This window comes from Meles meles, chromosome 20 (genome assembly GCF_922984935.1).
Source record: "Meles meles chromosome 20, mMelMel3.1 paternal haplotype, whole genome shotgun sequence".
Taxonomy (NCBI): Eukaryota; Metazoa; Chordata; class Mammalia; order Carnivora; family Mustelidae; genus Meles; species Meles meles.
The window spans coordinates 6886251-6911194 of NC_060085.1; the positions used below are offsets into that span (position 1 = coordinate 6886251).

Sequence of the window (24944 nt, forward strand, 5' to 3'; positions counted from 1 at the left end):
GATATTACTTCACACCTGTCAGAGTGGCTAAAATCAACAATATAAGAAACAAGATTTGGTGAGGATGTGGAGAAAAAGGAACACTCGTGTTCTGTTGACAGGAATGCAAACTGGTTCAGCCACTCTGGAAAAGGGCATGGAAGTTCCTCAGAAAGTTAAAAATAGAACTACCCTATGATACAGTAACTGCACTACTAGGTATTTACAAAACACAAAAATATTGATCCATGGGGCACCTGGGTGGCTCAATAATTAAGCACCTGCCTTTTGCTCAGGTCATGATCTCTGAGTCCTGAGATCAAGTCCTACATCAGGCTTCCTGCTAAGCAGGAAGCTTCTCTGCTTCTCTCTCTCCCATTCTCCCTGCTTGTATTCCATCTCTTGCTGTTTCTCTCTGTCAAATAAATAAATAAAATTTAAAAAAAAATACTGATTCAAAGGGATACACGCACCCTGATGTTCACAGCACCATTATCAACAACAGTGTTGTTTGGAAACAGCCCAAGTGTCCATCGACTGATGAATGGAGAAGGAAGATGTGCTGTATGTATACAATAGAATACTAGTCAGCCATCAAAGGAATGAGATTTGCAATGGAGCTAGAGAGTATTATACTAAGCAAAAGAAGTCAGTCAGAAAATGACTACTACCATATGATTTCACTCATATGTGGAATTTAAGAACTAAAACAAACTAGCAAAGGAGGGAGAAAAAAGAGAGAGAGAGAGGAAAAAGAAGAAACAGACTCCTAACAAACTGATGGTTACCAGAGGGGAGGTGGTTGGGGGGATGGGTGAAATAGGTGAAGGGATTAAGGAGGGACTTGTCCTGATGAGCGCTGGGTGATATATGGAAGTGTGGAATCAACATATTGTACAACTGAAACTAATAGTGCACTGTATGTTAACTAACTGGAATTTATTTTTTTAATTATGTTAGTCACCATGCAGTACATCACTAGTTTTTGATGTAGTGTTCCATGATTCATTGTTTGCATATAACACCCACTGCTCCATGCAATACATCCCTTCCTTCATACCCATCACCAGGCTATACCATTCCCCCACCACCCTACCCTCTAAAACCCTGAGGTTCTTTCCTGGAGTCCACAGCTTCTCATGGTTCATCTCCGCTTCTGATTCCCACCCCCTTCATTTTTGCCTCCCTTCTCCTAACTGGAATTTAAATAAAAAATTTTTTAAAAGGTGATTTGAACACAAAAATATATAAATAAGATCAGGAAGTGAAAAAAAAATATTATGCTCCTATCCTTAAATCTGAAACGATGATAAAACATTCTGCTGTCTTTCTGGGGGTGGTAATGTAGATAAAATTTTACAAACTACATAGAAAATTCATCTCAGTGTCTGGCACTTGGAGTCCCAAGCTAAAGGTTTGTAACATTGTGTTTACTGACATCATGTCCATTATCACCATCATCATCACCTTCATGATCATTTGGAGGACTTAGGGAACAGTTAAAAGGACCTATTTCCAGTCCTGATGGGAAGATGCCCAGGAGAAATAGAACTAGCATGAGACAAAAATAGAAATCTAAATAAGAGTGCTAGGGTCCCTGCCAGAACCAACAACACTAGGTCTTTATAGGGCTTTGTGTTGAAACTTTGCATTTTGGTTCCCTCCTGTCTGGCTATCCCAACTGTCCCAGTGGTCTGCTGAGGAGGGAACAATGCTCTCCCTGTCCCTCCTGCATTCAGTCACTCCCACTGTACTTCCTACTCACTGGTCTGTACTGTGTCTCTGCTGGAGGAGGATGGAGGATTGCAGAGCTGGCTGCCTCTTTCCTGCCTGGAGCTGGTGAGGACTGAGGCTTTGTTTCCAGGACTGGCAGGAAGGCAGATGCCGGTATGGGTGTCCTCAAGCAGACAGCTCTGGGAGGAGGAGACACATGTATGGAGTCCACTGACCTGGGACTGACAACTAAAAGGCTGGAAAGCACAGGCTGATTGTTTACAGTTGAGAGCTCAAAGCGCTTGGCACATAATTAGCCAGATTGGTCCATGTTCTCCCAATCTCTAAGGACTTGCTATTATTAATTGATAGAGAAAAGTGAATGTACTGGGTGGGGGGTAGTATCTAGACCCGTCCTTTTCTCAGGAAGAAGCTGACTTCTATTCCTCATTTCTGACTTCTGAGTTACTTATCTCATCATAAAATTCAGACACATTTTTTTCAACTACAGAAAGCAACATATGACTTTTATATCTGTACAGCCACTGGCTTAATCATGTAATTTAGACAGAATTACATCTTGTATACCAAGAATCTTATTGATTTTCTATTTTCTCAGTTAAAATTTATGTCTCTAAGGAGAACTTTCTATTTTTCTTTCTACAGTCTGGTTTGGGGTTTGGAATTTGTACTTTGGAGATGTATATATTTTGCTGTTTTGAGGGACATCTCAGGTTTTAATTTCTCTATTCAGTGATGTGTGTTATTATGTTAGACAACTGTTTATTTTTACATACTTATCTGGTGACTTGATCGCTTGCTTAAATACTTCAGGGGTTCTCAGAGATCTCTACATTCAAAATGTGGATGATCTCAAGGCTTGACTGGAAGACAAACTCAGAGTTTGATTTCTCATTAACTGATGTGAAGAAAACTTCAGTATTTACCCAATTAAATTGAGTGTGTAAGAAACTGTGCTTATGTATGTGAGCATAAATGGCATAGGAAAATTTTAGAGAGCCCAAATGACCAAATGACAGGAATATAGAGGATTGGAGAAGGAGGTTTGAGTGTTGAGATGTTTTAGAATTCATGAACAGGAGGAAAATTGTATTAAACTGAAGTCACTTGATAGCAGGAAGAGCCCATCCAATACTAAGTTCATTATCAGTGAAGTTGGCAGCCTATTTGGCTTAGTGTAAAGACAGAGCAAATTAAACCAGTTATTAGAAAGCTATTCCAAAAGCCCAGAATGCTACCTCAGAAACTACATGTAGCATCTATAAAAGCAAAACTGGTATGTACATGGGTTCCTGGATGTGTAGCAGGAGACAGAAGGACCCAAAGATGAATGATCATGAGAGAAGAGAAGAAAGCATGGTGACAAAGTGGAATCCTTGTGAGGTGGTTACTAGTGAAAGGAAAGATCTCTCCTTTGCTGAGGACATGGTCCTTCACTATCCTTGAGAAATGAAAATGAGGATAAGAGTTAAATTTATCCATGATGACTTAAGTGACTTAATCTAAAGGCACAATTAGAACCACACAAGCCACTGGAAATATCACTACTACTTGAAACCTCAACTGTGTACCGTTGACCAAGATATATCATTACAATCACCTTTTTTTAAGATTTTATTTAGTTATTTGACACAGAGAGAGAGAGATCACAAGGACGCAGAGAGGCAGGCAGAGAGAGAGGAAAGCAGTCTTCCTGCTGTACAGAGAGCCCGACGCGGGGCTTGATCCCAGGATCCTGAGATCATGACCTGAGCCAAAGGCAGAGGCTTAACCTTCTGAGCCACCCAGGTACCCCTACAATCACCTTTTTATCCTGAACTAACTCTGCCATCTCCCCATTGCATCTCACTCACAATGTAGATTTATTCCCTGTATTATGATTGTCAGTCAGAGTTCAATCAAGAAAAGAGAAACCACACTAGTCATTTTAATGAAAGTAATTATAGCATACATGTGATTAAATGCTTTGTGATAGGCACAAAAGAAAAAATATGGTAACAGAGCCATAACTGTCCAATATAGTGACAACATCACAGGCAAAGAGGCATGGGAAAAGACTGAGCATTAGCGCATGTAATCTTTATTACCATTATTAGAAGAATTTAAGTAGAAGCCGGATAGAGAATCAGAGCAGTGGTTTAAAGATTCCCAGCCCCTACCACAGCATCACAACTTAAAGTATAGATGGGTAAGTTTGGAACAGAAAATAATAGCTTAATTTTCCAGCCCAATGAACCAGTTGTAGAGTGTGGCCAGTAAAGATAAGTTAAAAAATATTACCAAGAATATGAGGGGAAAAAACACATTGGCTATTGTTATAGAAAACTCTTTCATATCTCCTCCTTTCTGATCTCTGATCACTTTGAGATGTTCAGGGTTTGACCATGAAGAACAAACACATGCAAGTTATTTTTGAATGAAAGTTCTGACAAAATTCAAGACTCCTCCACCTTGGCTACACATTAGATTGGCCTGGGGTGCTGTTAAAAAACTGATCAAGTGTGGAGAAAGGGGAACCCTACTACATTGTTGGTGGGAATGCAAGCTGGTGCAACCACTCTGGAAAACAGCACGGAGCTTCCTCAAAAAGTTGAAAATAGAGCTACCTTACAACCCAACAATTGCACTACTGAGTATTTACCTAAAGATACAAACATAGTGATCCGAAGGTTTATAGAAGCAATGTCCACAATAGCCAAACTATGGAAAGAACGAAGATGTCCATCAACAGATGAATGGATAAAGAAGATGTGGTATATATACAATGGAATACTATGCAGCCATCAAAAGAAATGAAATCTTGTCATTTGCGATGATGTGGATGGATCTAGAGGGTATTGTGCTTAGCAATTAAGTCAATCGGAGAAAGACAACTATCATATGATCTCTCTGATATGAGGAAGTGGGGATGCAACAGATGGGGTGGGGTTGGGGAGTAGGAAAAGAATAAATGAAACAAGATGGGATCAGGAGGGAGACAAACCATAAGAGACTCTTAATTTCACAAAACAAACTGTGGGGGGCCGGGGGGAGGGGGATAGGGAGAGAGTGGTGGGGTTATGGACATGGGGGAGGGTATGTGCTATGGTGAATGCTGTGAAGTGTGTAAACCTGGTGATTCACAGACCTGTACCCCTGGGCTAATAATACATTATATGTTTATAAAAAATAAAAAAAATTTTTAAAACCTATCAAGTTCTTTTTATTCTCCAGTCCAATTAAATCTTAATTGGTTGTGGTGGGACTCAGGCATGAGGATTTTAAAGTGTACCAGGTGTTTCAAATATGAAGTCAAGATTGAGAACCAGTGACATACATTCTTTCATACAACCTGCATCAATAGATTTGATCAAAGCCAAGGTTTTATGGGAAATAGACATGACAGTGAAAACAGGTGAGAGAATATTTTATTTTTATTTAAATTCAATTAATTAACATATAATGTATAATTTATTTCAGAGATAGAGGTCAATGAGTTATCAGTCTTATGTAATTCTCAGTGCTCATTACGTCACGTGCCCTACTGAATGTCCATCACCCAGTTATCCCATACCCCAACCCCTCCCCTCCAGCAACCCTCAGTTTGTTTCTTATCATTAGGAGTCTCTTACGGTTTGTCTCCTTCTCTGATTTCATCTTGTTTTATTTTTTCCTCCTTTCTATGATACTCTGTTTTGTTTCTTAAATTCCACATATCAGTGAGATCATATGATAATTGTCTTTCTCTGAATGACGTATTTTGCTTAACATAATACCCTCTAGTTTCACCCATATTGTTGCAAGTGGCAAGATTTCATTTTTTTGATGGCTGAGTAGTATTCCAGAGAATATATTTTAAAAGACAGTTTGAATTTCTACAGGATACCTGGGTCATAGGTTACAAATACAGAAGATTTCACAGGTTAATAAGATTCAATTGTGCAGTGATTTTGCCATACTTAGAGTCCCAGAATATTCCCTTAATTCCATCAAAGATGTGCCAAGATAAGCAATATTTAGATATGAGGAATCAGGAGGAATGGGAACCATGAGCTACCAAAATTATATGACCAAAGAGGCATGCTTGCCAATTCCATATGTTTGGTTTTGCAATTATTTATAATTAACAGACAAAAAAACGTTGAAGACTAGACTGTTCTGTTGAGGAGCCTCTGCAAAGCCCTCTTGACATCCCTGTTCTGCAGGCTGTAAATGAAGGGATTCAGCATGGGAACAACTAAAGCATACATTACTGAGGCCACTGCATCCTTCCTGAAAGAATGTGAGACAGCTGAACTGAGGTACACCCCAAGACCTGTTCCATAAAATAAGCAAACAACTGACAGGTGAGAGCCACAGGTAGAGAAGGCTTTGTACTTCCCACCTGTGGATGGGACTCTCAGAATGGAGGAAACAATTCGTGTATAAGAGAAAAGGATCCCTGAGACTGGAATACCACCAAAGATGGCACCAATAAAATACAGGAATATTTTATTGGTAGAAGTACCATTACAGGAAAGTCTGAGGAGCTGAGGAATGTCACAGAAGAAATGAGGAATTTCCACATTTATGCAAAAGGTAAGTTGTGACATCATGAGGCAGTGAAGCTGAGAGTCCAGAAGGCTGATCAAAAAAGACACCAGAATGAGCAGGCTACAGAGGCGGGGATTCATGATGACTGGGTAGTGTAAAGGATAACAAATAGCTACAAACCGATCATAGGCCATCATGGTTAAGAGTACACTGTCCAAACATCCAAAAAGAATAAAAAAAGACAACTGAACCAGGCAGCCCATATGAGAGATGACTCTGTTGTGAGTGTTAATGTCCAAAATCACCTTTGGGACCGTGGTAGAAGTGAAACCGATGTCAGCCAGGGACAGGATGGAGAGGAACAAGTACATGGGGGTGTGAAGATGGGAGTCAGAGCTGACGGCCAGGATGATCAGTAGATTCCCTAGCATGGTGACCAGATACATGGACAGGAACAGGCTGAAGATTACAGGCTGCAGTTCTGGATCATCTGAGAACCCCAGAAGGAGGAATTCCAAGACACCTGTTAGATTCTGGGGTTCCACATAGCAGAGACAGCTTTTGGGAAATAAATGAGAGTTTATTTTTTTAAGATTTTACTTATTTATTCAAGAGAAAGAGAAAGAAAGCACAAGAGGCAGGAGGGTCAGAGGGAGAAGTAGAGTCCACCCTGAGCAGGGAACCCAACAAGGGACTCTATCCTGGGACTCCAGGATCATGACCTGAGCCAAAGGTAGTCGCTTAAACAGCTGAGCCACCTGGGCACCCAAAATGAAATTTTAAGTAAAGGAAACAAGTATACAGATACCCATCAGTGTGTCTATACTTTGGATTCAAGCAATTCATAAATGAAGTGTTAACACTTGAGGGAAATCTAGCAAAATTTCTCAGTGGTGGCAACACATTCTTCCTAGAACTCTTTTCTCATTGTCTTTGCTCCATCCACCTGTTTCAATGTGCATCCACCGCGGAAAGACTGGGCTAGAGAAATAAGAAGGGCAAAGATACTTAGCGATTTAAAAATCCATAAACACATTAACATGTGAGTCCCCTCCTTTGAAGGAAATAAAAGTAATAAGAAATATATTTCTCATGATCTCCCTGATATGAGGAAGTGGAGATGCAACATGGGGAGTTTGGGGGGTAGGAAAAGAATAAATGAAACAAGATGGGATCAGGAGGGAGACAAACCATAAGAGACTCTTAATCTCACAAAACAAACTGAGGGTGGGGGGGAGCGGTAGGGAGAGGGTGGTGGGGTTATGGACATTAGGGAGGGTATGTGCTATGGTGAGTGCAACCTGGTGATTCACAGATCTGTACCCCTGGGGCTAATAATACATTATATGTTAATTTAAAAAATAAAAAAATTTTAAAAAGAAATATACTTCTTCCTTAAAAGGTGTTCTATTAAAGGACACTATTAAGCAGCCAGAAGTATTTTATTTTACTTAAATGCAGAGAAATTAATTATCTTGATTTGAACAATTTAAAATCCTATAAGATCTATGTAACACCAACTGTTTGACCCATTTTTTGTGTGTGATATTTGATTGCTAACAGAGTTTAAGGCATAATGCTCTCTTAACCCCATCTGCTCAACATCTGGGCTAGATGATAAGAAAGCCTGGGTCCTCCAGCTGTAAGACAAGCAAGTTCTGGGGATGTGACGTATAGCATGGTAACTATAGTTAATAATACTGTCTTTCATATTTGAAAGCTGCTAAGAGTAGATCTTAAAAGATCTCATTACAAGAAAAAAATTTTTGCAGCTATGTATGGTGATGGATGTTAACTGGATTTGTGATGATCATTTTGCAATATGTATAAATTCTGAATCATTATGTTGTACACTGAAACTAATATAATTATATGTCAATTATATCTCCATTCAAAGAAAAAAGCAAGGAAGCAAACAAGTCTGGATTCTTCCTCCTTTGGTGACATTGAGACATTAAACCTCACAAGCATTTCAGATCAATGTAGAAGGCCTGCAATGCTCTCTCTAGACAGGGAGGTCTTCATACAAGGAATAAAACTTTTTATACCCTCTAGTATGTGTGGCATTATCAGCCCCAATATCCAAGCCAAATTTTGAATAGAAACCCATCGCATTTCTGCAGAGTGTTCTATTTGATGCAGTGAGTGGGGCATGAGACAATGACCACCACCATACGAGGTGTTTCTTCTCTTGCTCTGGCTTACTCACTGTATCTTCTGCCTGATGGCAAGCATGAAGCCTGCACTTTCAATGGGGCTGCACTGTGATGAATTTCTTAAGCCCTTCCAATCCTTTCTTATAGATCTAAATGACCTAATTTGGAAATTTCAATAATTACTTGGCTGTTAGAGACAAGAAATGGGATTGGGTCTTTTCTTAATGTGGCCCTGGGTCTTGTGTCTTGGCCCAAACCTATCCATATGTCTTCAAATGAAGCTGTAATGGACACTGGAGTCAGGGAAAGGCTTTTACCCTAATTGGTTGTGTGTTTCAACCAAGCATTGCCCTCTAAGGGTGTTCAGGGGAAACACTGTGCAAGATCTAGGTCCATTAGGTGGTTGTTCATGAAACAATGTCATTGGGAGGGAAAGAGAGGGAAAAGCGGAGTGAGAAAAAGAGGGAGGAAAGGAGAAGGAGAAAAGCAGTCATTGTGTGTCTTGCTGAGGTCTGCATTCCTAAAAATAGGCTGGGACCGCTGAGCGAAATAAGTCAAGCAGAGAGAGTCAAGTATCATATGGTCTCACTTATTTGTGGAGCATAACAAATAACACAGAGGGCATGGGGAGATGGAGAGGAGAGGGAGTTGAGGGAAGTGGAAGGGGAGATGAACCATGAGAGACTATGGACTCTGAAAAACAACCAGAGGGTTTTGAAGGGGTGGGGGGCGAGGGGGGGGGGAGGTTGAGGAACCAGGTGGTGGGTAATAGGGAGGGCACGTACTGCATGGAGCACTGTGTGTGATGCCAAAACAATGAACACTATTATGCTGTAAATAAACAAATAAATGAATTAAAAAAATACAAAAAAAATAAATAAACAAATCTTTAAAAAAAAAATAGACTGGGACCTTTCAATACCTCTGCTGCTCCAGTTGCCCACAGTTTTGCTGCCACAAAGATCCAGATCCCCAGGCTTATAGGGAGAAACATACGTAGTATCTCAGTATTACAGTAAAGGGGTTAATTCAAACCTTAAGCACAGGGTATATAAACCCTAAGAAACAATCACCATCATGGAGGACATCCCTCACCCTGAAGATCTGGCTTGAGGCTCTCTGGAGAAAGAAATTTACAAATATGAGCAGGATAGAGAGGACCTCCCTTGAAATATATCCGGAGATACAAAATCAAGAAATGGGAAAAAATTTTAAGAGAAAGAACAACACTTGCATATGGGTAAGGAAACAAAAAACTGAAACAGAGGTAGACAATTTGACCCAGCTGAAAGTCTGAAATGTACTAGAATTTAAAGAACAAAAAATATAAAGTGCTTTTGCATCTCTTCAACATCAGTTCTGAATTAACTTTAATATCTACTGAAATGCACCAATTGGCAAACCTCCATGTTCTCAATCACTACTGGGGGTTGAATTACAGTAATAGGTGGGGATGTCCTGTAGAATCTTGGGGAGGTTCTTGAACACAAGAACAGAGAACATATATGTCCTCATCTTCACCACTGAAACTATTACCTTGCCCTCAAAGACCACACACAGTGGGCGTGAATACTGACCTAATGAGTAATAAATTAAAATTGAATTAAGTCTTTGGTACTGTATATGTAAAACCCACCCAGTTTTTCACTTCTCGTGTTTCTCCTTTACTTTTACACAGAATACTTCATTTCTGAAACTCCTGGTCAGCAAATGTGTGGGGCTTTCCCGCCACACTAAGCAGTTGTCTACATTAGCTGAATGTCCTACAATTTAACTCAATTCTGACACTACCTGCCTGCAACAACAAATCCCACAGGATATCTCACAAGACTGCTCCCACCCCACTTCAGACGCCAATCACAAGTAGTAGGTTCTTCATGCTCTAGCCAACTTCTGTCCAATTTGGCTACAAAACTGAGGGTTCCTCTGGCCCCTTCTTCAGGGTTTGATTAATTTGATTTGTCAGTCTGGAAGGGTGTTTGGAGGGAAACCACTGAATCTCATTCATCAGTCATACTGGACATCTTTGGAAGAAACGAAAGCTCAGACAGGAAAGCCCCCAGTGTATAGAAGCCACATGGACTACACTGGGTTCCTGTGAACTAAAAAAAGGTAATCAATGTGGGGTGTGTGTGTGTGTGTGTGTGTATACATATATATGTATATATATGCATGCATACATATGCAAAGCTGAAACTTTATATATATTTATATATAATTTATATATAAGTATGTAAAGTTTCAGCTCAGAATATATAATATATAACTAATATATATAAACAGATACATATTAGTTGCTTGCACTGTGCCAACCACAGTGTAAGTACTGAGAAATCAGAAATGAATGAGGCTGTTATTTCCCTGCTGACATTCTGTCTGGAGAGACCTAGAAAGATAAAGGAAAGGTAGGTTGCATATTGGTTGCTTTGGGGTTTTTTTTTAAATATTTTATTTAAATAAATAAAATATTTTTTATTTAAAATAAAAAATTTTACTATACCAAATTTTACTACACTACCCCCCAAATATTATAATTTCACTAGTGCACAAAATTGAGATATTTTACATTCTTTTCTGTACATCTTCAAAATCTGGCATTTTCTACTGACAGAACATCTCAATTTGGACCTCCCACATTTCAGGGGCTCATTAGCTACATGAAACTAAATTGTATGGAAAGACAGTGCCTGCACCCAGTGCCTTGTGAATAGAGTCTTGCTACTCAAATCCAAACCTGACTTCACCCCCTTTTTACTCCAGGACCTGGTAAAAATTAAATAAGAATGCTGTCTTCTTTTCCTCAACAGTGCACTCTACCTTGGGGGTGATTATGCAAATGAAAATTAAAAAGCTACATAGCACAAAGCTCAGAGCCCAGCTGAGGAAACCCTTAATAAAGTCTTATATCATGGTTTACTCTCCTCATCACCATCATGATCACCATCTCATCATATTCACCATCATTTTCTAGTGCTTAGGGCACAGTTTGGAGAGATCCATCTCCTGCTGTCATGTGAGTGATGCATATGGAAGCTAGAAATGGTGTTGTTGGAGGAGAGCAGGATTCTGAATGAGAGTTCTGAAATCCCCAGCAGGAAAAAGAACATAAACCTCATGGGTCTCTGAGCTGAAACTTTGCATATTGCTGCCCTCCATCTGGCCAGCCCCAACTCATCTAGCTGATGAGGAAGCAGTTCCAGGCTGTCCCTCTTCCATCCACCATCTCCCTGGAAACTCACTGTCTGTGCTGTACCTCTGCTGGGTCATGACTAGGAATTCAGATCCACCCTGCTTTCCTGCCTGGTGAATGATGATGGCTGAAGCTTTGTCTTCAAGAGTGGCAAGAAGACAGACTCAGGCATGAATCCTGTTATGCAGATGATGATTCTGGGAAGAGAAGACAGTATGCAGCCTAATAGTGCTTTTAACCAGGAAGGCTGGAGGCACTGGTTATTTATTTGTTCCTGTACGACCTTGAGAGCTCAATGCACAGAGCTCATAATTAGCAAAATCGGTGGATGTTATCCCAATCTCTAAGGACTTCCTAATAACAGAAGACGAAAAGAGAAAAGTGAATGTATTTAAAAGGGTCTGGGCCCTTTCTCTTCTCAGGAGAAAGCTCATCTGTACACTTGCTTCTGACTTCCAACTTCAAGGATCTTAACACAAAGTAGAGTCCCTTTTTGTTTTCAGTTTAATATAAGACTTTTTGACTTTGAAGCCTGCAAATCCATTATGTCAATCATATAAATTAGGGAGAATTCAGTCTTCTATAACAAGAATCAGAAACTATTTCCATCTTCTGTGTTAAGATTTATGTTTCTAGAAGGAACTTCCTATTTCCCTTTTTTTAGTTTTTTCCCCTTATTTAAATGACAGCCCAAGTCCTAGTTTTTCTTTCATTGATGTATGTATATATTTAGAATATTATTAATTTTTATATGTTTATTTATAACTTGCTACTTCTCTTTTTTGTAATTTTATTTCATTTTTTGTTTCAGTGTTCTAGGATTCATTGTTTATGCGCCACACCCAGTGCTCCTTGCAATACATGCCCTCCTTAGTATCCACTACCAGGCTTATCTATCCCCCCATCCCCCTCCCCTCCAAAACCCTCAGTTTATTTCTCAGAGTCCACAGTCTCTCATGGTTCATCTCCCCCTCCAATTTCCCCCAACTCACTTCTCTCCATCTCCCAATGTCCTCCGTGTTATTCCTTATGCTCCACAAATAAGTGAAACCATATAATTGACTCTCTCTGCTTGACTTATTTCACTCAGCATAGTCTCTTCCAGTCCCATCCATGTTGATACAAAAGTTGGGTATTCATCCTTTCTGATGGGGGCATCATACTCCATTGTATATATGGACCATATCTTCTTTATCTATTCTTCAGTTGAAAGGCATCTTGGTTCTTTCCACAGTTTGGCGACTTTGGCCATTGCTGCTATGAACACTGGGATACAGATGGTCCTTCTTTTCATTGCATCTGTATCTTTAGGGTAAATACACAGTAGTGCAATTGCAGGGTCATAAGGAAGCTCTATTCTTAATTTCTTCAGGAATCTCCACACGTTTTCCAAAGTGGCTGCATCAACTTGCATTCCCACCAACAGTGTAAGAGGGTTCCCCTTTCTCCACATCTTCTCCAACACACGTTGGTTCCTGTCTTGTTAATTCTGGCCATTCTAACTGGTGTAAGGTGGTATTTCAATGTGGTTTTGATTTGAATCTCCCTGATGGCTAATGATGGTGAACATTTTTTCATGTGTCTGTTAGCCATTTGTATGTCTTCTTTGGAGAAGTGTCTGTTCATATCTTCTGCCCATTTTTTGACATGATTATCTATTTTTTGAGTGTTGAGTTTGAGGAGTTCTTTATAGATCTTGGATATCAGCCCACTGTCTATACTGTCATTTGCGAATATCTTTTCCCATTCCGTGGGTTGCCTCTTTGTTTTGTTGACTGTTTCCTTTGCTGTGCAGAAGCTTTTGATCTTGTTGAAGTCCCAAAAGCCCATTTTTGCTTTTGTTACTTTGCCTTCGGAGACATGTCTTGAAAGAAGTTGCTGTGGCCAGTGTTGAAAAGGTTATTGCCTATGTTCTCCTCTAGGACTTTGATGGATTCCTGCCTCACATTGAGATCTTTGATCCATTCCAAGATTATCTTTGTGTATGGTGTACGAGAATGGTCAAGTTTCATTCTTCTATACCTAGCTGCCCAATTTTCCCAGCACGATTTATTGACGAGACTGTCTTTTTTCCACTGTATATTTTTCCTGCTTTGTCGAAGATTATTTGAGTGGCATAAATATAGGAGATGGAAGTCATTGGGAGCATTAAAATCTGCCCACCATACCACCCTTGCCCTTTATCAGGACATTGATCTCTAAATACCACAAGACTCTGGAGGTGTCTCTCTGCTTACCAACATGGTCTACAACACATCACACTAAAAGGCTCTCAACAAAATTCCACTACAGAAGATCTAACATGTAGGCAGAAATTGCCTCTGATTTGGCATTTCTGCAGATTCCACAATGTTGATTTAGGACATGTAGTCAGAAGAAGCATATGCAGTCTCTCTTCTACCACCAGAGTCCCTACCTTGACATTACACCAAGTTATAGCCATTCTATGCTGAAATTCAACAAATGTCTCTAGTGGTTTATGATTTCTGTAAATCGAGAAGAATTCATTTTTCCCAGAATGTATTTTGTTTATATTACTTTGTGTTCACAAATCCTAATGTTTAGATAAATGTGATTTAGGCCTGTGGACTTTTTTCTGGTTGACAAAATAAATTATATGCAAATGATGTTCCCTTGCAGCCTGCCACATCCTAGCTATGTGGTTCTCCTGGCTCAGATGACTCTTTTTTTTTTATTTTAAGTTTTTTAATTAACATATAATGTATTATTTGCCCCAAGGGTACAGGTCTGTGAATCATCGGGCTTACACACTTCACAGCATTCACCATAGCACATACCCTCCCCAGTGTCCATCACCCAACCACCCTCTCCATACCCCCATCCCCCTGGCAACCCTCAGTTTGTTTTGTAAGATTAGGAGTCTCTTATGGTTTTTCTCCCTCCCAATCCCATCTTGTGTCATTTTTTCCTTCCCTTCCCCCCAAATCTCCCACTCTGCCTTTCAAATTCCACATATCAGGGTCAGAGGACTCTTGATGAGTAATTCAGGATTTATCTGTCATTATCTGATGCAAAGAAAGATCAGTTAAACCAAGATGGTGAAGAAGGCAACCCCAGCTTCTGTCCTCCTACAGAGATCAATAATTAGTTATCCATACACAAAAACAGTTCTGAAAGAACTCAGAAGTCTACTTAAGAAACTTTCAGCAAACAAAATACCTGAAAATAGCCACATAAAAGGGAAGGAAGAACAGCTTCATTTTGCCTGCCTCATTCCATGCCCCCAGTGACCACTGCTCAGCACCAAGAGGGAACTCCCCAGCTAGAAGAATTCCCCTCAACAGGAAAGGGAGAGTAGGGCAAGCGACCCTCTGGTCCAACCTTTCAGTGCACTGCACAGGGGACTTGTGTGCACATATAATCACAGCTAGAAGCAAGGAAGAAGTGTAAGGACTACCAATATCAGCCACAAGTGGGTACCAACATAAAATATAAGAGACATAAAAATAGAGAAACCAATGGTACAGAGTTAAGGGCCCAGAAATAAACCCTTGCATATACAATCAACTAATATCTGACAAGAGAGCCAATAATACTCAATGGGGAAAGGATATTCTTTTCAAAAAAAATAGTGTTAGGAAAACTAGATTACCACATGTAGAAGAATGAAATTAGACCCTTATCTTATACTACTCACAAAAATGAACTTGAAATGGGTTAAATACTTAAACATAAAATCTGAAAACATAAAACTCCTAGAAGAAAACATACAGGGAAACTCCTTCACATTGGTCTGGCAGCAATTTCCTGGATAGGACACTAAAAGCAAAAGCAACAGAAGCAAAAATAAAGAAGTGAGACTACATCAAACTAAAAATCTTCTGTATAGCAAAAGAAACAACAGAATGAAGAAGCAACCACAGAATGGGAGAATGGGAGGACATATTTGGAAATCGTATACCTGGAAAGAACTTAATATGCAAAATATATAAAGAACACACTACTCAACAGCAAAAAAAAAAAAAAAATTAAAAATGGGCAGAGGAGCTAAGTAAGCAGTATATTTTCCAAAGCAGACTAACAAATGACCAATAGATACCTGAAATGTGTTTGACATCATTCATCATCAGGGAAATGCAAAGCAAAAAAAACAATGAAATATCAATTCATACTTGTTCAAATGACTATCTTCAAAGACACGTATAACAAATGTTGACAAGGATGTGGAGAAAAGGGAACCCTTGTGCACTGTTATAGGAATGTACATCAGTATGAACATGGTGGAAAACAGCATATAGCTGTCTCAAAATATTAAAAATAGAACTACAATATGATCCAGCAATCTCACTTCTTGACATATATCCAAAGGAAATGAAAACAGGATGTCAAAGGGTTATCTGTGCTCCCTTGTTCATTGAAGCATTATTCACATTATCCAGAATACAAAAATAACCTGTGTCCATCAACAAAGGAATGAATGAAGATGTGACATATATACCTACACACAATGGAATATTATTCAGCTATAAGAAAGAAGCAAATTCTGCCATTTGCAACAGAGATGGATGTTAAGGGCACTGTGCTAAGTGAAATAAGTCAGAGAAAGACAAATATTGCATGATAGCTCTTATATGTGGAATCTGAAGCAGCCAAACTCATAGAAACAAAAAGTAAAAAAGTGGTTCCCTTGGCAGGGGGAGCAGAGTAGGGATATGTTGGTTAAAGGGTACAAACTTCCAAATATAAGATAGGTAAGTTCTGGGGATCTAATATACAGCACGATGATTGTAGTTAACAATACTGTGTTATATATTTAAAAGTTGCTAAGAAAGTAGATCTTTGGGGCATCTGGGTGGCTCAGTGGGTTAAGCCTCTGCCTTTGGCTCAGGTCATGATCCCAGGGTCCTGGGATTGAACCCCGCATTGGGGTCTCTGCTCAGCGGGGAGCCTGCTTTCTCCCTCTCTCTCTGCCTGCCTCTCTGCCTACTTGTGATCTCTGTCTGTCAGATAAATAAATAAAAAATTTAAAAAAAAAAGAAAGTAGATCTTTAATGTTCTCACCACAAAAAAGAAATGGCAATTATGTGGCATAATGGAAGTGTTAGCTAACTCTATGGTAGTAATCACCTTGCAATATATTAGGGTACCAAATTGACACATTGTACATCTTAAGCTTACACAATGTTGCCTATCAAATATTTTCAATAAAGTTGAAATATAAATATATCAACCACAGGGTAGATGATGATGATGACGTATCTATATTTACTTGGTTCTCACTATGTGCACATTGTCTTTTTTTTAAAGATTTTATTTGCTTATTTGACAGAGAGAGAGATCAAAAGTAGGCAGAGAGGCAGGCAGAGAGAGAGGAGGAAGCAGGCTCCCCACTGAGGGACTCGATCCCAGGACCCTGAGATCATGACCTGAGCTGAAGGCAGAGGCTTTAACCCACTGAGTCACCCAGGCGCCCATGCACATTGTCTTTTTAATCCTAGAATGCTTTCAGCTAAATATCATTTAAAGTGAAGGATTAGAGGCAAAAAAATTTATAAAAAATATATCCCAGAACACTCAGGTAATAAGTTAGAAGAGCTGATTTTGCAAATCAAATTTTGGCCTACAAAGCCTATATATTCAAACCATACACTGGCCTGTTAATATATTGATTATGACAGTTTGCCCTTATTGATCTCTTACTACATGCTAAATCATGTTATGTTCAGCACATTTAATATATCTTCTTAACTAGCCTTTCATTTAAGAGCTCTTGTTGTCATAACTCTATAGATGAGAAATCTAAATAGAAAAATGTTATGTATCATACTCAAAGCCACACATCAGGTTACTTATAAATTACTGGGATGCTTATTTAAATTAACTTCCTTAATGTTATAATAGGATTTACCATTTGATAGGAAACTACCATCTGATTGAACCCTGGCATAATTATTTACAATTACTGCATGGCCTTGGAAGATAAGCTCTATTGCACCTAATTTGCTGCTTAGAATTCTGAGGCTCAGAAAGAAACTTTGAGTTGCTAAAATTTTCAAATTTTTGAGCCCATATTTGGGCAGTGGAGTATTTTCCTATCTCACATTATTTTCTACTATCTCTGTTTCCTATTCTAATCAAGAATTGTAACACCACATCCAGGGGGCTGTGTGAATCTTCCAGTCTTTTCCTAGGCACTCTTCCAAATCCAAATCTGGAAACAAACAAACAAAAACCAAAGTGCTATCTCTGGATAGAGTCTACCATTTGACATCAAATGGCAACATTACTTTCCCGCTTAACAAGGTTCTTTGGCTATCACTTAGGGTTGCATAAATGGATATGCAAATATAGAAATGTAGTAATTTTTATTGGATGGTAACTTCCCCCTAACTGTTTGGCTTCATCATCTGTCAATTTCATGCCTTTCTCCAATATTGAAGCTCTGTACCAATGTAGTTGGTAGGTGATTTACCTCAGAGGTAAAAGGCAGGGTAAATTAAACTAGTTGTTGAACAGGTTTTCAGAGAACCAAGATTACAACCAAGAAACTATATATGACATTTCTAAAGAAAGATGGATACTCATGTTGAAGAACCAAATGGAGGTGTCTGGGTGCCTCAGTTGGTTAAGCATCTGTCTTCAGTTCAGGTCATGTGATTGAGCCCCATGTCAGGCTCCCTCCCTGAGTAGGGAGCCTGCTTTTCCCTCTCCCTCTGTCTAACCCCTTGCTTATGCTCTCTCTCTCTCTCTCTCTCAAATAAATAAATAAAATAAAAGAAGAAGAAGAAGAAAGAAGGAGGAGGAGAAGAAGAAGGAGAAGAAGAAAGAAAAGAAAGAAGGAGGAGGAGGAGGAGGAGAAAAGGAGGAGGAGGAGGAGGAAAAGGAAAAGGAGGAAGAGGAGGTGGAGTTGGAGGAGAAGGAGTTGGAGGAGGAGGAGGAAGAAGAAGAAGAAGAACCAAATGGAGCCCAAAGACTGATTTACCAATGACAGAAGACAAGGAAGCATGGTAAAAAAGTGAAGTCCTAAACAAGCCATTACTACAGAAAGAAAAGAACTCATCTTTGTTGACAATATAAACCTTTGCTGCTGAGGATTTTTTTAAATGAAGACAAAGCACTATTTATTTATGATGAAATTTGTGACTTAGTAATCCTCAGGTATCATTAGAGTCACCCATCTACTGGAAATATGGTACTAGCACTTAGATCTCAGTTGTACACTCCTAACAAAGATATATCTTTAAAACCACCTTTATTTTATGAGCTTATTTTGCAATGTTCCAACTGCACACAACTAATAACACACCTTTCTCCTCATGGTATAATTTAACATTCAGGGCTCGGTCAAGAAAAAAGATATCAGGGGCACCTGGATGGCTCCATTGTTTAAATGTCTGACTCTTGCTTTCAGCTCAGGTCATGATCTCAGGATCATAGGATCGAGCCCCCATTTGGGCTCCATTCTCAATATGGTCTGCTTAAGATTCTCTCTGTCTCCCTCTGCCCCTCCCCCCACTCACATTCTTTCTCTCTTTCTCTCTCAAATAAATAAATAGAAAAAAGAATTCAAGCTAATTATTTTAATAAAGAGAATTGAGTGTAGGTAGTTGGTTAAATATCTACTGCAGGACAAAGCAAAAAGTGGAACAATGTGGTGAAAAACAAGAAGCTAGTAAATACCAAGGGCCTAGGGGTTTAAAGGAGTAGTGAACTTTACTTAATTTTAGAGTAGAAAGACATTTGCTGACCATTATTAAAAATACGTAACATCTCTTAACTATAGAAAACAAACTGAGGATTACTGGAAGGGAGATGAGTAGGGGGATGGGTTAATGGGTGATGGGTATTAAGAAGGGCACTTATGATGAGCATGGGGTGTTGTATATAAGTAATGAATCACTAAATTCTACACCTGAAACTAATATTCCACTGTATATTAACTAACTGGAATTTAAGTAAAAATTCAAGGAAAGAAAGAAAATATATATATATATGTAACAAGAAAGAGGGAAAATAAAGCAGTGATTTCAAGAGACTTACCCTAGTATTACAAAATAAGTATAGAAAAATGAATTTGGAGCAGAGAGACTTAACCAGCACAAATGAAAAGTTTATAGTATTGGAGGACAATGTATTTGAAGAAAACATTTGAAAAAAAAAAAAAACATTGCCTGGAACTACAATAATTTTTTTCACAACTTGCCCTTTCGAGCTTGATCTCTCTAGGAACTCACATCTAAACCATCTTGGGTGTTTTTTTAAAATCCTCATACCTAGACACACACCTATCCAACTAAGTCAGAATCTCTGGTGATAAGACTCAGTCATCATTATTTATAAGACTCCTCAGGAGAGTCTAACAAAATTCATGGTTGAGGACCAATAAACAGCATCCTTAGACATTACCTAAATAAACAGCTTTGACAGATGCAAGATTTGTATAGAAAATAGATAGGAACCATGGAAAAGGATACAAATTTTAAGTATATGAAGAGACTTGTAGGGGCACTTAGGTGGCTCAGTTGGTGGAGCATCCAACTCTTGGATTTGGCTCAGGTCATAGTCTCAGGATCATGGGATAGAGCCCTGTGACAGGCTCCAGGCTCAGTGGGGAGTCTGCTTGATGTTCTCTCTCTCTCCCTCTACCTATGCCCCTCCTCCCTTCTCAAATAAACAAACAAATCTTTAAAAAGAGAGAGAGAGAGTTCTACATTTCACCTGGTTACCAGGGTCATTGAGGAGAACCTCTCATGCATTTGTTAAGGCATCCCAGAATACTCCTGCAACCCAATTAAAAACAAATTTTGAAAAGTAATATTCATATGTGAAACATGAAGGGGAATGGGAACCATAAGACTGAAAAAATAATGTTTGGTTTTGCTGATTTTTTTCAACCCATACTTCAAAAAGGATTGTGCACATACTGAGATTAGCCTGTTCTTCTGAGGAGCCTCCATAGGGCACTCTTGATATCCCTGTTCCTCAGGCTGTAAATGAAGGGGTTCAGCATGGGAGTGACTACGGTGTACACAACAGAGGCCACCATATCCTTCCTGGGGGAAGGCAACAACGCTGATCCAAGGTACACTCCAATAGCAGTTCCATAAAATAAGCAAACAACTGACAGGTGAGAGCCACAGGTGGAGAAGACTTTGTACTTCCCACCTATGGATGGGACTCTCAGAATGGAAGAAACAATTTTATAGTAAGAGAAAAAGATCCCTGAAATAGGGAGAAAACCAGAGATGGCACCAACAAAATACATGATTATGTTATTGGTGAAAGTGTCAGAACATGCAAGGTTCAGGAGTTGAGAAGGGTCACAGAAAAAATTAGAAATTTTCATATCCTTGAAGCAGGTAAGTTGTAACACAATCAAATTGTGCAACTGGGAGTCCAAAAAGCTAACAAAAAAAGACAACAAAACTAAAAAGCCACAGAGGCAGGGGTTCATTATGACTGAGTAGTGTAGAGGGTGACAGATGGCCACAAACCGGTCATATGCCATCGCAGTCAGAAGCATACCATCCATACATCCAAAAAGGATCAAAAAAGACATCTGGGTCAGGCAACCCATATAAGAGATGACTCTGCTCTGAGTTTGAATGTCCATAATCATCTTGGGGATTGTGGTAGAAGTGAAACCAATGTCAGCCAAGGACAGGTTGGAGAGGAAGAAGTACATGGGGGTGTGGAGGTGGGGGTCAGAGAGGACAGCCAGGATGATGAGTAGGTTACCAAGTATGGTGACCAGGTACATGGACAGGAACAGCCCAAAGAGAAGGGGCTGCAGTTCTGGATCATCTGAGAGTCCCATGAGGAAGAATTCTGAAACACTTGTTAGATTTTGTTGTTCTATGTAGCTTGGACACCTTCTGAAAAAGAAAAGAGGGTTGGAAAAATGAAACAAATGGGCATCCAGAACTGGGTCCCTATTGTGTATTCAAGCAATTCACAAATAAATTATTCACACTTGTGGTCATACACCCTAGTGCCTTCAGTGGTATTTCTCAGTGTGACACATCCTATTTCTTAGAACTCATTTCCCCATTGGTTTCTTCATTATTCACCTCTCTCCATACACATTTACCCTAGAGAAACTCTCCTGAAAGGTATCAGAGAACCAAGAACTGAGATTTTTTAAATTTTTGATGCCTCCTCTGTGCCAAAGTATAGGCACAGAATCTGGGGATTCAGAAATAAATGAGACTCAGTTGTTTCCCTCCGTATACTAAAGATGTACTTGTATAAACAAAGGTGGGAAGTCCTGTGAAAGCTGTAGGAAAATCATAATTTCAGGTCACTAGATATTTAAGTCTAATGACATGAGAATTAGTTTTATCATTCTTAGTAATAAAATATCTAAAATTTAATTTGCCCTTGGGGGCACCTAAGTGGCTCAGTTGATTAAGTATCTGCCTTTGGCTCAGGTCATGATCTCAAGATCCAGCCCCGCCTGGGTCTCCCTACTCAGCAGGGAGTTTGCTTCTCCATCTCCCTCTGCCCCTCCCCCTGCTTGTGCTCACTCACTCTCTCTCTCTCTGTCTCAAATAAATAAAATCTTTAAAAATTTTAATATGCTCTACTTTATGCATTCATCACATATTTATTGCATGGAAGGCATCCATTTTGATCCGTATTCAGTTGAGGGGTGCCTGAGTGGCTCTGTATATTAAAGCCTCTGTCTTCAGCTCAGATTATGATCCCAGGGTCCTGGGATGGAGTCCAGAGTCCTGGCATTGAGCGCCGCATCAGGCTCTCTGCTCAGCTCAGGGAGCCTGCTTCCCCCTCTCTCTCCCTGCCTGCCTCTCTGCCTACTTGTGATCTATGTCTGTCAAATAAATAAAATCTTTTTTCAAAAATCCTTATTCAGTTGAGCTGTATCAACTAGGAATCAACTTAGATGATAGCCCTAATTCTCAGAGATACCAGGAACTTGCCCCATAGCACACTAATAATAAGTGGAGCAGACAAGTTTCAAAATTAAATTGTCATTCTCTGAGTCTCATGAACTTCCTTGCTTCCAGAATTTCTGAAAGTTTTAAGCAGAGGTACAGAGGTTTTAATTACAGGCACATTTGAGATACATTTTTAACCCTATTTGGTTTCCTGAGTAGAAATGGACCTTTTGTGTCTCCTTTTGTGACTGAGTAGGCTGATTATAAGAATGGAGGAGGGGGGCGCCTGGGTGGCTCAATCAGTTAAGCATCTGCCTCTGGCTGAGGATGATCCTGAGTCCTGGGACAGAGCCCCACGTTGGGCTTCCTACTCAGTGAGGAGCCTGCTTTTCCCTCTCCCTCTGCTCCCCTGATCCTGCTCTCTTTCTCTTACTAGCTCTCAATCTCAAATAAATAAATAAAATATTTTAAAGAAAGGTTGGAGGAGGAGGTGAACAGTTGAAGCAAAATCCAGGAACAGGGATGAGAGAGAGATCTCCCTAAATAATCATGTGCCAACTCTGTATGATCACTGCCTATGATTTCAGCCATTCTTCCTATAGTTGATGCAGGAAGTACTATCTACTGCTATCCAACAGTGGTCTGCCAGAAACCCCTAGAGGGAGTGACATAACCATTTTGGGTGGCAGGGGAGAAGACTAGTCTGATGCCAGATTCAAACATGGCAGATTCAAACATTCAACCCTTTCTAAGTCATGACCTGGCACAAGTTCCATAAAATGCTACACTCTTTTCATTTTATGTAAAATAATAATAATGTGTGCACTTACAATTTGGGATAGATCATGCAGATGAAATCAAACGAGCTAAGTAAAACACATACCTCAGAGCCTGACATTTAGGAAACCCTCGATAAAAGTGCATTGTGTTGTAGATAATGGTCAGTGTCATCCTTCTCCTTCCAGTCATCATAATCTCACTTTATGATCATTTGTAGTAGCTTAGGGAAAAGGTTAAAGAGGTCCATGTGTGGTTGTGGTAGGGGAGATGCCAACCAGACCAGAAGTAGTGAGAGTGGAAGCATAACTCTTCATGAGAGTTCTCACAACCCCACCAGAACCAAGAAAACAAATTTCACAGGGCTCTCATCTGGAAATTTGAAACTGTTGCCCTCCCATCCGTCTACCTGGTATCATCATGTTTGTGTCGTTGAAGAGGAAAAACATGCTCCTGACAGTCCCTCTTCCAATCACTGTCTCCCTCAGAACTTACCGGGCTGTGATGCATCTCTGTTGGAACATGACCAAGGAGTACTGATCGCCTGTCTGGTGTGTGATGAAGGCTCAGGATCCCTCCTCAGGACTGGCAGGAAGGCAGACTTGGCTGAGACCTTCTGATGCAGATGCTCACAAAGGGAGGAGACACAGGTAAGGAGCTACTGTATTAGAACCTTCAAGCTAAAACCTGGAGGCAACTGCCAATTATTTACAATTGTATGACTTGAGAGGCTCAATGCACAAAGCACACAATTAGCTAGTTGGTCCATGTTGTCCCAGTTGCTGAGGACTTGATAATGGCTGTGTGTGTGTGTGTGTGTGTGTGTGTGTGTGCATTTTTAAGGATTTTATCTGTTTATTGAGAGAGAGAGAGAGATAGCAGTGGGAGGGGCTGAGGGAGGCAGAGAGAATCTCAAGCAAACTCCACACTGAGCCTGGAGCCTGACATGGGGCTCCATCCCATGACCCTGAGATCACAACCTGAGTCAAAGCCAGGAATCAGACACCCAATCTACTGAGCCACTCAGATGCCCCAGGACTTACTAATGTTAATAGAAGAGGAAGGGGAAACAAGTGAATGTTTTGGGAAGGGTCTGGGTTCTTCCCCTCCTCAGGAAGAAATTCAGCCGTATTCCTTGCTTCTTCCTTCCAAGTTGTAGAATCGTAACACAAAATGCAGACTCTTTTTTTCTTTATTCTTTTTCTTTTTTTTAGATGGCTTTTTTTAAGATTTTATTTACTTTATTTGACACAGAGGGAGAAATTACAAGTAGGCAGAGAGGCAGGCAGAGAGAGAGGGGGAAGCAGGCTCTCTGCTGAGCGGAGAACCCAATGCGGGACTTGATCTGAGGACCCTGAGATCATGACCTGAGCCGAAGGCAGAGGCTTAACCCACTGAGCCACCCAGGCGCCCTTTTTTAGGTGTTTAGTAGAAATTTATTAATTGCTTTATATACGCACTAATGCTATATATAATCATACAGTTTTTAAAATAGCAAGAATTGTTACAGAACCCTACATTTATGACATCATTGGGGAGCAAGGATTAATTTCCATATTTTTTAATGAAAGTCTCATTCTCAAAACTTTCATTAAAAAGTTTGTTAAAATTATCATTTAAAAAGTATCAAATATTTGACATACTTGATGTGTCAAATGTCAACTTTCCCCTTTTCTTTTTTAACTCCATGTTTAAACTCCACTGTTTAAAGTCTACAAGTATATATGATATATCAAA

At 39.7% G+C, this 24944-nt stretch overlaps 3 protein-coding genes across 3 annotated transcripts in view; all 3 read right to left on the minus strand.

Annotated features, from left to right (window-relative positions):
• The window catches only part of ZNF699 (zinc finger protein 699), a 415566-nt gene that overhangs the window by 354467 nt on the left and 36155 nt on the right, over positions 1–24944 (minus strand). The window lies entirely within an intron of this gene.
• Positions 5841–6767, minus strand: LOC123932419 (olfactory receptor 18-like). Its single transcript, XM_045990551.1, has one exon. It carries the CDS (start codon positions 6669–6671, stop codon positions 5841–5843), a length of 831 nt encoding a protein of 276 aa, XP_045846507.1. The 5' UTR covers positions 6672–6767.
• On the minus strand, positions 20462–21448 carry LOC123932352 (olfactory receptor 18-like). The gene has a single exon (XM_045990374.1). It carries the CDS (start codon positions 21347–21349, stop codon positions 20462–20464), a length of 888 nt encoding a protein of 295 aa, XP_045846330.1. The 5' UTR covers positions 21350–21448.